Genomic DNA, 12,556 nt, shown 5'->3' on the forward strand with positions numbered 1-12,556 from the left:
CTGGCCCTCGATGCTTCAATCGATCAGAGATCTTGTTTTTACGATAACCGTTAGATGACAACGTGCTGAGTGGAGCCTGTCTAGATCGTGTGGGCGCCTACCTAAGGTAACGGCCTCGATACGCGATCCAATAGCTCCTCAGCTCCGCGGTACCTCTCGACGAGCTAGTGAGGGTTTTGTCCGGCGAGTCTCCTTGCCACCAGGCTAGATAGAGGTCGGGATGCTTCCTTCACGAACTGCACTGCGGTCACTCTGTAAGGACCTTGAAACAACCAACTAGGCCGCTGCGCCCGTCTGCACCCTGCGCCAGATTGCAAAGTTGCTTACCCTTACATCGTACGGCGTCCAAGTGCGTAAATGTACTGCATTACTTGGTACAGAGCATTGGATCCGAGACGGCTGGTGCGTGAGCCTAGGAACCTAATCCTTGAATCATTCAAATCCCGTAGGGTGCAGCCATCCCGTACTTGCACAGCAGTCCGGGTTCAGGCCTTTGGGCAAAGGTGGAATACCAAATACTAAATCAGATATCTGCACGAAATCTTTGACCAATTCGGTAAGGAGCTCGTCAAGAAACATGCCGTCGTAGAGGTTCATGTAACTGCATATTTGGTGGATATTGTCAATACCAGCGATTTGTTTGTGTTGGTCAACCCGATACTTTGGTGCACCGCGAGAGGCAATGCTAAACTTGCAAACTCAAGTCGGTCAATCTTGTCTTGGTCCTAGACATTGCATGCAATTGGATACCAGTCTGCCAAATCTCAGATGGGCCCCAAGAGTGCTACAGCGATTCTCTACATATACGTCATGAGACCCCTCCATTGCGATTAAATGCGTTCTTATATTATACTGAGCAATATGTTTATCCTGCAATTATTCCATGGGCCTTGTACAATGTCATTCCCCGGGCATTTCAAAGCCAGGAAAGTAAAATGTACGAGTGTAGTTATGATCATGAGGAGTGGACAACAGCCCGAGATCTAAATTCTCGATAGAAAGTAAGGCGTGTATATAAACATCGGGTTTTACTACAAGGAAAAGCTCTAGCGCATGACCTGTCACAAACAGACATGTCAGAGATCGCACTAATAAGTGACATGTGCAGCAGCAGATACACTCCGTGAGCATGGTCAAGTCACTGAGCCTTCTCTTACGTATCGTAGCTCCGATTGGCTTGCATTGCGTCTGTCAATCATAACAGACAGGGAAGGCTAGAGGGGAAAGAAAAAGAAAAAGAAGGGAAAAGAGGGAAAAATGGATGTAAACCTGGGGAAACCCCCTGTTGTTGTAGCGCGAGTTGCCATCACGAGTTGAAAGGTCGAAATATATGTTTGCATCGAAGTCACGGTGTCGTTAAACTATATCGCGCGAAGTACGATGTACGAAGGGCGGCGGGTCTTTTGGGCTTCTGGCTTAAAAAGGATCTAAGGATCTGGCAGGAAGATCTAACAGAATCGCGTATCGAAAGGGTTTGTCCGAGCCGTTTCCAATCGGGCGGGCGTGGGAATGTCAGATGAATCTGACAGTGTAAGATACGTGACGTATGTAGCAGACTTTCCGCGCGCCCATGCGCCTACGGCACGGTTCTAAACGGCACGGCGCCTATGTACTTTGCCATACTGCACTGCACCATGCGGCCAGAGTCAGAAGCGATACTTCTGCAACACTCTGGGGGCCAGTAGCTTCTTACGATACTGTACTAGAATGTACATCTTGATTGTCTGGAGCTTGATTTTCTTGGATAATTGACGAACTGTATTGAATATATGTTATCGAAAGAACATGTGTGCCGCATGTACGTACCTGGATGCTGTGGGACGGTACGGGTCACGATCTCTAAGGGCAAGAATTAGCGATGGTGCGTCAGGTCTGAGGATGTCCTCCGGAGGCGTTCGGCTGCAGGTAATCTATCACAGTTTTTCCCACTTAGGCCAGATGCAGTACATGTGGGCGTTGGACATTTGTCGCGATACTGCAGGTCAATGGCCGACCTCGCGTATTTATCATGTCCTTCAGGGTCACTTGTTTTATTTAAAATAGAGTGCCTCGTGTCATCAAGGTACAGAACCTTGGGTTGGCATGGCACGGTTGCGCCAGATCTGACCAAATCGAGACTAAAATTCACCAAATCGTGATATGCCTTGGAACTTCGTTACTGTGCGCGGTGTCGAGATTCTGGGTAACTTTGAGAGCTCCGTGTTCTCAACAAACCTTCGCCAACATCCTTTCTTTTCCTGACACAACCCCCCCTCCCCTTTTTTTTTTTTTTTTTTTTTTTTTTTTTGCTACGCTACAGGGAGCATTGTGCGTATTTAAAAGCCTGCCTACCCGAATTTGTCGTCCAACGAAGCGGTGGGCGGTGTCGCTTGAACGCAGCCCATTCCAAAGTTGTTGGATGCGTGGGATTTCATTGGTATTAACGGTGAAATGGTTGGTTGTTATATTGATCCAGTTAGCAATCCTTAAAGTACCGTCTCTTCCGCTGCTGCGGAATCTCTGAGGAGTAGTTTGCGTGCTTCTGGAAGGATTTCCGGGATCCAGTTTGTCACAAGTACCTAGATGTGGGTATCATTAATTTTGATAGAAACAGAGGCTCATAGCTGTGTCAAGATATGACGGGTAACAACCGTTGACAAGCCGGAGGGCGGACCATATCTTTTGAGTGTGGACTACGGGGGGCACCTTGCTCGATCATCAATAACTCAAAAAGCTCTAGTGCCTGAGCATTTTGCACGTGAGATTAAGTTGTATCCATAGATGACAAGGGGTGCTCCTTGTGGAGGATCTTGATATTCTGCTTGGGTACGGAGTACTTCTCCTCTACTTGCAGCGACCAAGAACCTCCGCTTTAATTCTTTTGGTCGCTTTATACCCTGCCAATTGCCCCACCAACTTGCAGACTGACGTATAGTGTGGGCTGATGAGGCCCAGTGAACCTTCGGTCAGTAGAAGATGGGACCATGATCCCGGCAGAGTCTCCATGCCGGATCTTGAATACACAGTACACGATACGTTATCCCTGCAGCTTCTGTTTGTATGCAGGCTCAGAGAAGCAATGATGTTCATCTGCAGCTTGGTCACTACATTAGAGGTGCTAAGGAATACTCATGCCACCGACTATTGACACGGCAGATGAGCCGTCGACAGGCCTGTCAAGGAACATTTCGTCTGTACCGTCTACTACCCTGACTTTTATTCCGAGCATCTCTCCCACTGAACCTCATCAGAATGCCCCTGCCAGGGTGTCCACATCATTAAAATCCTCGATCGTATCGTATCGTGAGCAGAACTAGTAGAAGGTCTGATCTTCAAAAGGACTTGTCGGCAGTCACAACAGGCCAGCCTGCCAGCCTCTGTGCACCATTGGAACCCATCTATTCATTTTCTTATTATGGCACGGCGATTCATGATACGCAGAGGGGGTTTGCCGGCGCCTTGATTGGCCTCACACTCGCCAGCAGGAGCACTCTCTCGTGGTCATTGTTTCTTTGTACGCATACGACGTTCAGATATTCCTAGCTGACACATGGGCATCATGTGGACCTCAATTGTGTTAAAGTAAGCGTTTCGACGTGGCCCGGAACTCGCTGTGTTGAGGCATGCCAATGGGCAAGCATTTTGCTCGTCCACCTTGACTGCCCAATTCTACGCAGTTGAAGGTTGCACATCATTGATACAAGTCATTGTTATGCATCCATCTTGCCGCTAGCACACAGCCTAGTATTTCTTAATTCGTTACTGACAAACTCCATTTTGGGGCTTTCAATGATCGTCCATCGCTGCTTTCGGCAACCAGGTCTTTCAGGTCTGGGCAGGACATGACTGGGGAGGCGCTCATTGCAGCCGTTAAAGCTGCAGCCTCCGAGAGGAGAGCCCTAGGTTAGCTGTGTGTTGAGATCCCGATCTACACCCCTGAGCCTGTCAAGCAGCAAGCAGCAAGCAGCCCTGCCCGATACCATACGTACTGTATCTTGTCAAGATACATAGTAAAATGCATGACCACAAGAGATCCCGACCACCCCTTCCACACCTCGTTCCAGCGGCTACCCTTGTTCCCCGGCCATCTACCAGGCCCGTCTCTCCCCACTCAATAATGGGTCGAACAGGGACAGTCATCGCATGGGATCAAATGCAGTTGAGATCTCGTTATGCCCACTCACCTTCGCTCATTTTCTCGTGGTGGCACTCAATACTCCGTACATACAGTTGCATACACCCACCATAGGATCATTTCTTACCTTTCGTCTTTTTGACTTTAAAATTTTTTTTTTTTTCAAACCCAACACCGCTACGTGCGTGCTTCTTGCCATCCAGGAACCGCCTCCTCTTTCTCCCTTCGCATTCCTACCCTGTCCATGATAAGATTTCCTTCCCATCTCGCGGACTGAGTCCAGACACGGCCACGGACCTCGATCTACCACAGTATTTAATCCTGACGGTCGCTTAATCAACAATACTACCTTAGAACCGAGCTGCACATGATAGGTGAGCGGACTAAGGCTGAAGACTTGTCATTTGTACCGAGCTGGAGGCCATTTGCACAACATCGCAACCTGGGAACTCGTACGTTACAGAGGCTAGTTTTATTGCCGGCTGTACGCTAGACCCCTCTAACTAAAAGCAAGATCCCATCGTCCGTTCTCGCGGATTCACTCCTGACCCACTTGGTGGCAACCTTCCGAAGAAAAAGGTGAGATCTCTATGTCTCAATAAAAAGAAGCACCGCCAATCCTCGTGGTTGTTCTGAAGGGGCCAAGGTTGAGATTGGGCACGGATCCAGAAGAAGGAAAGAAAAAGAAAAAAAAGAAGAAATTTCGATCCGAAGCGCGCAGACACACACACACACACCTACACTACACACATTACACACGGCGGCTTCCCTTTCTTCCCGTCCGCCACATGCTTTTGTCTTTCTTGCTCTAATCATTTGCGGTCTCAAGGGTGTAGATACCTTGGACGACACAGCGCCACCGCTTCCATCGACAGTCGTAACGCAGCCACGCGCCGTTGTATCGAGCGTATTTTGCGGCTAGGAGAATCGCACCAATATATAGCTCTGTCCAACCGTCCCGCTATAGAATCTAGGCGCTGTGCCAAATTGTCTGAACCTGTCCACAGTGCAGCCAGCAAAGGCGACAGAGTTCTGCGCCGGCTCATCTCCGCCAGAGCCGATCGACCGCCCTACCCATTAGTGTTTATCGTGCCAGACGCATGAATCGTCTGTAGGTGACCTGCTGGGGAATTTGGCACCGTCATCTGGCAGTAGTCCATCCCGCTATGGACGCGGGTGAATCTGGCACTAGGCAAAGGTCGGTCTTTCAGCTAGCACGTATACTGTAGGCCGGACACAAGCTGACTATTGCCTCTCCCTCTTATAGTGGTTTTACTCCCACCAGCACCTCCGCCGCCAGACCTGATCTTTTCAACCAACACCCACGGCACCCTGCCGATCAATACCCAAGAGAACGGCAATCCAACATGGCCGCCGCAGCACTCATGAGTCCGGCTTCTGCCTATCACCCACACAACTCGGCATTCTCTCAATCATACACGCATCCGTCTCCAGCTCCAATGTCCGGGATCCTCGGTCAGGGAGATGCTTTGAGGAGGGCTTCGAAAGATTCTGAACCATCGCAAAGACAAAGCCTTCCTTCGATATCAGAGATGTTCAGTGCCAAGCCCAGTACCTACACACCGACAACACCGACAAGCATGGCTGGCTCATCAAGCTTGCCACCGCCGCCCCCGCCGCCGCCCTCATATGGTAATGGGGCTGCAGCACGCCCAGAACCAGCCTCGGATCCTCGGCCTGCGCCGCCGCACTTCGCTCAGCGTCCCGATAGTGGAGTCGCAGGCCCAGGATACCATCAGTATCATGAGCCACGTGAACCTGCAAGGCCTACGGAACATCATCCTCAAAGAAACGGTAGTTTCTCCAGCTCTCATGTCCCACCGGTCCCGTACACTGCAAACGGACAGCTCCCGCCAGGACAATTGCCTCTCTCGCAGGCGCCACCAATCTCCCCGCGGTATATGGGACCTCCCGTACCACCACCCTTTGACCCTCAACGGCCTACAGTTCATCCCGAAGAGGAATACAATATGCAACGACGATATGACCCAAATGCTCTGAACCGTCATTTCGAGGCCTGGGGTTATACTGATTGCCTCCAACGGGTAAGTACATGATGACTTGCCACATTGGTCACCAGAATCGTACTCACATCTACTAGATCATGGGAATGTCGAGGACTATCTTCAACTTTGCAGAGGCTTATGCCAATATTGCTTCAGAGCAACACGGGGGACAGCCTATCCCTCAGCGATTACCGCAAGACAAAGAAGTGGCTGAGATGCTAAACAACACGGATTACCTGAAGAAGACTCTTGACAACATTAGGGAAATCGTGAACAGCAGCATTGCCCACGAGAAAGCCCGCGAAGGTGGCAAAGCCAGAGCGCCATACGAGGACGATGATGTTTCCATGTACGGGGATGGCATGAAGCAACATTACGGTCTCGGCGAAGTAAAAAAACGACGTGGCGTAAGTTCATATTTGAGTTCTGGGTGTATTCATTACGCTAATAACACGTAGCGAGCTGCCCCGCCAGGACGTTGCCATAGCTGCAACAGAATCGATACTCCCGAATGGCGCCGCGGCCCTGATGGTGCAAGAACACTTTGCAATGCTTGTGGTCTGCATTACGCTAAGCTGGAGAGGAAACGACAAATGGAACAACGATCCATGCGCTCTAAAGCTGTCGAATAGTGCTGCCTTGGATGAGTACGTCACATTCATCCACATACCCACCACCACATCGAACACTATCGACGGTTTACAATCTGTCATTTATATATTTCGGCTTCGGCATTGGCTTGGTTGTTGAAGCGTGTTATTATTATACCCGGCTGGAAAACAATTACACCATTTTCGGCACGCATATTGGCTGCATTATCGGATCAGCAGTTTGATTGTATATACCCTTTTTATTTTTATTTTTATTCTCTTTACAGGGAAAATATTGGGACAATGGCATGAAGGACTAGGGCATCATCTGGCGTTTTGCACCTTATTACAGGTTCATGTGCGCCTCATTGCATCGAGATATCCGGGGATGACTAAACCTCATGACACGAAGGATTTTACAAAAGCGGGAGGAAATAGAGAAGTATGAGAGAAGGTGAGGTTCTGCCTCTCGGCTTCACTATTATGGACACATGCACGAGTGAAGGAGAACACAGGAGAGATTGTGTCCAGAAAAGGAAAGAAAAAAGAAAAAAAAAACCTCCCCGTGGTAATCGACAGCACCGTCGAATATGCCCGGGCAAATTCAACTTTGTTGGAAACTTTTTTATGTTTAGCTGCGAAGCTTCTAGGCTTCTGATCCCTAATACATTCATTCTGGATAAAATAAAATAAAATAAAAAAGTCAGTACGCTCCATATTCAATCGACAATGAAAATATCCAAACAAATTACTGGCACTGTGTGGAGGTCTTTGTTAGTACGCTACCTCCTGCTTAGGTTTATGGCCAAGCAACTGCCATTCCGGACGTCATCTCTCATACATCTCGATGACGATCCCTTTTGGTTGGCAGTGCACATGAACGGAACTTTACCAAGCACAAACAGTCGTAAGTTTAGTAAGCCACAATTCATTAAACCAGTTTCCTCAAGAGGACGTAACATGAGGAGCCGTCTTCTGCAAGATCGTGAGCATGTCTTACCAAGTACTTGCCTTAGTCGCGGGTAGTGGGACGGCTTGGCCACCCCAAACAACCGACCCCTCGTCGTGCAACGTGAGCTGTCAACTCTCAAGATGACAGTGCAGAAGATGGCCTGTTGTTCAACTTGAGAAGCAATCCTAGACGAAACTTTGCTTTTGCGCCGTTCGGCTAGAGAAACCGGTCTGGCGCCGAGAAGGGGAGAAGGGTGGCCCCGATGGGGGACGGTGCTAAAAGTCCCCGCTCTCTGCAAACAAATAATTAACGACATGTTTAAGCGGTCGCTGCTACCACAATATTTCTTTTTCCGAGGTGGCATGAAGTGGCTCCGCCCCATGTCTTAAGGCAGCTCATCTTGCACGGCATGGCATAACATGGATTGTTTCTCTTGTGACGATATTGCTCGGCCGGTTTTTGGGCTTGGTGCATACAATATTACGTCCTACGTCCTGCCCATATGCTGTTCAATATGAAATCCCGTCGACCTCTCTTAGAGAACGGCCAGGGCTGAGCCTGCGTCACGCCGGACGCATTGGAATTAAGTGAACTCGTGAACAGTGGAAGACGTTCTGTTTACACCAGACCAGTTACATGTCACGAGACTACGGGTGCATGCGTAGGAGTCAAAGCTTTCCGACTGGCAGTTCTACGTATAGCATAGTGGTTGGTGAGGCATAAAAACATAATCCAGCGTACGCAGAGCTGTATGTGGATGGAAAGCTTGGGTGCTCATCCTCTCTCGCATCCACGGTACGGTATGTTGTTCAAAAATAGGCTCGTCTCGGTTCTCGATCTTGTCGCGCACCAACGAGGCAGCTCGCGTCATGTATGACCGGATGATTGCATTGCGGTCTGCGGAAAAGAACATTCGATTTGCGATGCGAGGAACCGAGCATATAATACACCATAACGCGGCAGAAGGGATGTGGGGGAGTGAAACAATTCGGGGAGATTCGTCAGACATGAGCGTGTCTCTTTTTTCGTTCTTTCTGTTTTTGGGCGACCTTATCTCCTCGTGAAACCAATTCATCACACTAGTCAGTCATGAGGGACACGCGAGCTTACATCGTGCTGAGATGCAAGTAAGCGGATCTACAAGCTCGGATTCTCTAGATCTCCCGTTTTCCTCTGTTAGGGCGGTGTCACCACAGATCTACCCAACGAGATGAGGGTGAACTGTGAACTCGGAGGACGAAGGCGAGCCACTGAGGCCTGGACGCACAGGTTGAGAGTTGGAGCATAGCCGCCCATTCGCAGATTGCTGCCTCTGTCCACATGTCGGTAGGCTAGTCGTTCATCGTGTAGAGGCTGATATGCAGTGCGCGGCACGATTAACATAACTGTAAGGGGTCACCTACCGAGTGCATAGGCGCCGTTCTGAATTTGACTTAATCACCGACTGCAGCTTCCCACTGGGTGGGATGCGCTCCTACGACTCCTCCCCAAAGCTGCCTCTGCATATGTTGTACTATTTTGGTGCGGAACTCGGGTTGTATAGTGCAAATCGGCCTTGGTTTCTTTTTATTCTACTTGCATTGACGTAGTATATTAAACAACTATTAGCCTTTAAAGTTTACACGGACTGCAACCTAAGTACAGCCCGGCCGTTGAGAAAAAAAAAACCGATACCGGCACGCATCTGACACGTTTTCTCGTGAGTGCCTGGAGACTTAAAGTTGCTTTAGGCATCTCTATGCCGCCCTCGAAAATGTGGCTGTCAGATGTGGAAGTGAACCTTTTTTGAGTGCTTCTCAAAGCAAGCAAGGTTCATTCCACCAGATCGAAGTCAACCCGAGGCAAGACGTTACGCCACATGACTTTATTATGATTCCATCGCCGAGATGAAGGGGGACTTTTGGCCGAGATCTTGCCCGTCTTCAGCTAGGAGCAACGGTTTGTATTTCTTCTTCGTCTTATTTTTCTTCGGGATGCACAGTTTCTGATTGTCTCGGCCTCAAAAGTTCCCTTTCGTTGAGAATTATGGAACAAAGGAAGTGTGCGACCCCTTACTCCGTACACGTATCTAAGACATTACGAGATCGATCCCCTCTACCAACCTTTACGTAGATGGTCAGACGTCAAACTACTGTTGCAGGAAATATCACTGAAACACATAACCAGAGGATGTCCCCAACTGGCATCGTTGCCGGTCACAATAAAGGCTTACCGGGTAGCTGGTGATACCCATGTGGCGATCAGTTCATGATAGATGGTGAGGGCCAGCCTTATTAGTTTTTAATCCTGACACATTGTGACTTTGTGATGTTCCGATGACGCCGATACTTTCAGATAGCTTGGCGTGTTAAGAGTGCCGCTATGTCTTAGGCGCCCTCGTCTCGAACTGCCCAGCATGCAAGATAGGCACACGAAGGAAAACAAACAAAAAAAAAAAGCGGGAAACATAGATCGATGCCATCGCCCGCCCCTCCTTTCCCCTCTCGAGTTTGACAGTCTCTGTCTGAGATCACCTACCACACAGATCGTAAGAAATACTTATGTAAAACGTTTCGTCTCAAGAGACTTGGCAGCTTGGTATGGCGGTTGGTTAGTATGGATTCAAAAGCGCGCCGTCTGAGCAACTTGGGTCCTGAATGTTTCTCGTGGGCCAAACATCCTTGGTGTAGTTCAGCTGCAGCCACGTGGAAGTAGCGACAAAGCTCTCGGCATACAAGCCCCAAAATTCGTTTATTGAATTAGCCACCAACGCAGTACAGTCCCAGCCAGAGGCCTATGAAGTAACTTCATTAATTGACGGCATTGAAAGGGCCAGCAGCACTGACGTAAGTATCAGAGCAGATCATCAGGGCCCTTCAGCGGAATGTACAGCTTCCGCTTCGGCTGATGGCCGTCCCATGGGGTGATCTTCGATCTGTAATTGTGATTGAGCTGCGCCGTCGCATTCCGTCATACGTTCGTGAAAACCACGCAACGCTTGCCCTTGCTTCGCTTTCGCTCCGACCCAGGGATCCGGATCAGTTGCCGGCGAGGCTATAAAAGGTTGCGTACCTATCAAGATCACATCTGCCCTCCAGGAATTTACATCTCGGGGAGAAAAATCTCGTAACAAGGGTGCCCCTGCCTTATCGCTAGCTTCAGAATAGGGTTCAAGCCGTTCAGGTTAGCTGATCGACTCACTTAATCAGCCGGAACTCCACTTACTCAAGTCGGTAAGAAACTCGAGTATACTTCTTCCGTATTCGGGTTCAAGCTTTCCATGTCTAAATTTCTTTTTTTTGCTAAGAACCCCAAGAACCACGTTTATTCATACCACCAGAAACTCCGCGCGATATGGGGCGCATTCACAAAAGCAATAGAGCTCCACTCTGGGCTGTTTCCCAACCACGTTACTACGGTTCTTGTACACAGTACATCGAATTGCTGCTGAATCTTCTAGCGCGAGGGATTAGTCTTCCCCTGAATCCTGAGCTGCGCTATCAAGACTATTTCTGACGGAGTCGTTGGCCATAGAGAAGTCTCATCACCTCATTAAGTTTTATTTAGTGTTTCCACGTAGATCGTCCATGGAACCAGAGGCCATGCCACCTCTAACCGATCCTAATTTGCCGACCGTGTCTTCCTAAGACACTGTCAACGTCATTTTCAGCTAAGCCCTTCCCTCATCGTCGGGTCTGTGGAAATGGTCTGGACGCTGCAGATCTCTACTTCTTTATGCCACGCGGCCGGCACGCGAAAAGAGCTGATTCAGCATGGTCGCAACCACGAGCTCCAATGTTACTGGTACCAGAGCAGATAAGCTCAGCTTGAGCCAAAGCGCCCTTGCGTCGGGCAGATGAGCAGCTGTCCGGATGGATACACCCACGCGCGCCCAGCATCGCGATGAGGAATCCATCACCTCGAGATCTGGATTTCCAACTCCACCCTGCTAGGTTGCTGGGGCCAGGGAATCTTATGTACCTCCGTCGCGCTATCACCCCGCTAGAGAGTATCACGATCACCAGATCTGAGCTCATTCCTGTAGCGTCCTTGACCGGTCCAACCCGCCAGCAGGTTGTTAAGACATGCCTAAGCGATGTGCCGTCAATGATCCGCGGCTGGAAGGAATAGTCCAAGATCTCACAGTGCGCGGATAGTACTCCAGCGCGCAATAACGTGTGATGTTTGTGCAGAGGGGAACAGCATCGAGAAGCTGTTAGGCTCACGCGCGTGGGGCTTTGGTCTTTTGGCTCATGGTGGGCTGCTCAACCTTCTAGTGCGCCTCGCCGGCTTCCCTCTGCCTGCATCGAATCGGCAGACGTTTGCTCACTAAGAGTCCGCCACGGCATTTGACTTCACGTGTCTGGCTTGGTGATTGGGGCTCGGGAGACACCTTATACCCATGGAGAAAAAGTAATTTAGTCCTGTTAAGGTTCTTGCTTGCGAACGAAGCCAATGGACCCTTTTTTCAGATGCAGGTGTTTTCTCTTTCATCATGTAGCCTCTATTCCCAAGCCGTTCAAGTTGCAGCATTACAGACGGCTATGAAATGGAGAAGCAGCTGATGCAGCGTTGCGCAACAACGAACGTCTCCCGCAGAATATTCGGTGTGTATTTGCTTACTAGTATCATACACTACACTCCTCTGCGTACATACATAGTACGAGCCTAGCGCTCGCCCTCTAGCCCGCCGTATTACCGCAGCCGATTCCCTGAGCCAAGAGTGCCCAGTTTTTCCTTAATTGACCTGAGGTCAACACCCGAGCACAGATCTGAGTCTTTCGAGATGCAGTCCGAGTGGGCCGGGAGATCAGGGCGCACAAGATCCGGGATCATGATCCATGGGGTCGTAGACTTGAATCTCTGAGGGCAAAAGCGGACGGCTCTGGGACTA

At 49.6% G+C, this 12,556-nt stretch overlaps 2 protein-coding genes across 2 annotated transcripts; both read left to right on the plus strand.

The window, feature by feature from the left end:
* Positions 1 to 4,946: 4,946 nt before the first annotated feature.
* On the plus strand, positions 4,947 to 6,276 carry BKA67DRAFT_305959 (uncharacterized protein). The gene is made up of 2 exons (XM_046096111.1): positions 4,947 to 5,312; positions 5,382 to 6,276. Exons 1-2 carry the CDS (start codon positions 5,281 to 5,283, stop codon positions 6,190 to 6,192), a joined length of 843 nt encoding a protein of 280 aa, XP_045957231.1. The 5' UTR covers positions 4,947 to 5,280; the 3' UTR covers positions 6,193 to 6,276.
* On the plus strand, positions 6,277 to 6,992 carry BKA67DRAFT_305934 (GATA zinc finger-domain-containing protein). Its single transcript, XM_046096110.1, has 2 exons — positions 6,277 to 6,548; positions 6,600 to 6,992. The coding sequence occupies exons 1-2, from the start codon at positions 6,357 to 6,359 to the stop codon at positions 6,771 to 6,773; spliced, it is 366 nt and encodes a 121-aa protein (XP_045957232.1). The 5' UTR covers positions 6,277 to 6,356; the 3' UTR covers positions 6,774 to 6,992.
* The last annotated feature ends 5,564 nt before the right edge of the window (positions 6,993 to 12,556 follow it).

This window comes from Truncatella angustata, assembly GCF_020726525.1.
Source record: "Truncatella angustata strain MPI-SDFR-AT-0073 chromosome Unknown BKA67scaffold_5, whole genome shotgun sequence".
In the NCBI taxonomy this organism is placed as follows: domain Eukaryota; kingdom Fungi; phylum Ascomycota; class Sordariomycetes; order Amphisphaeriales; family Sporocadaceae; genus Truncatella; species Truncatella angustata.

Bases quoted from the DNA above. Each gene is read 5' to 3' on its own strand.
- BKA67DRAFT_305959 (XM_046096111.1), top strand. From the start codon at position 5,281: ATGGACGCGGGTGAATCTGGCACTAGGCAAAG. The intron at 5,313-5,381 runs GTCGGTCTTTCA...TCCCTCTTATAG, and splicing joins GAATCTGGCACTAGGCAAAG to TGGTTTTACTCCCACCAGCA.
- BKA67DRAFT_305934 (XM_046096110.1), top strand. From the start codon at position 6,357: ATGCTAAACAACACGGATTACCTGAAGAAGACTCTTGACAACATTAGG. The intron at 6,549-6,599 runs GTAAGTTCATAT...AATAACACGTAG, and splicing joins AAGTAAAAAAACGACGTGGC to CGAGCTGCCCCGCCAGGACG.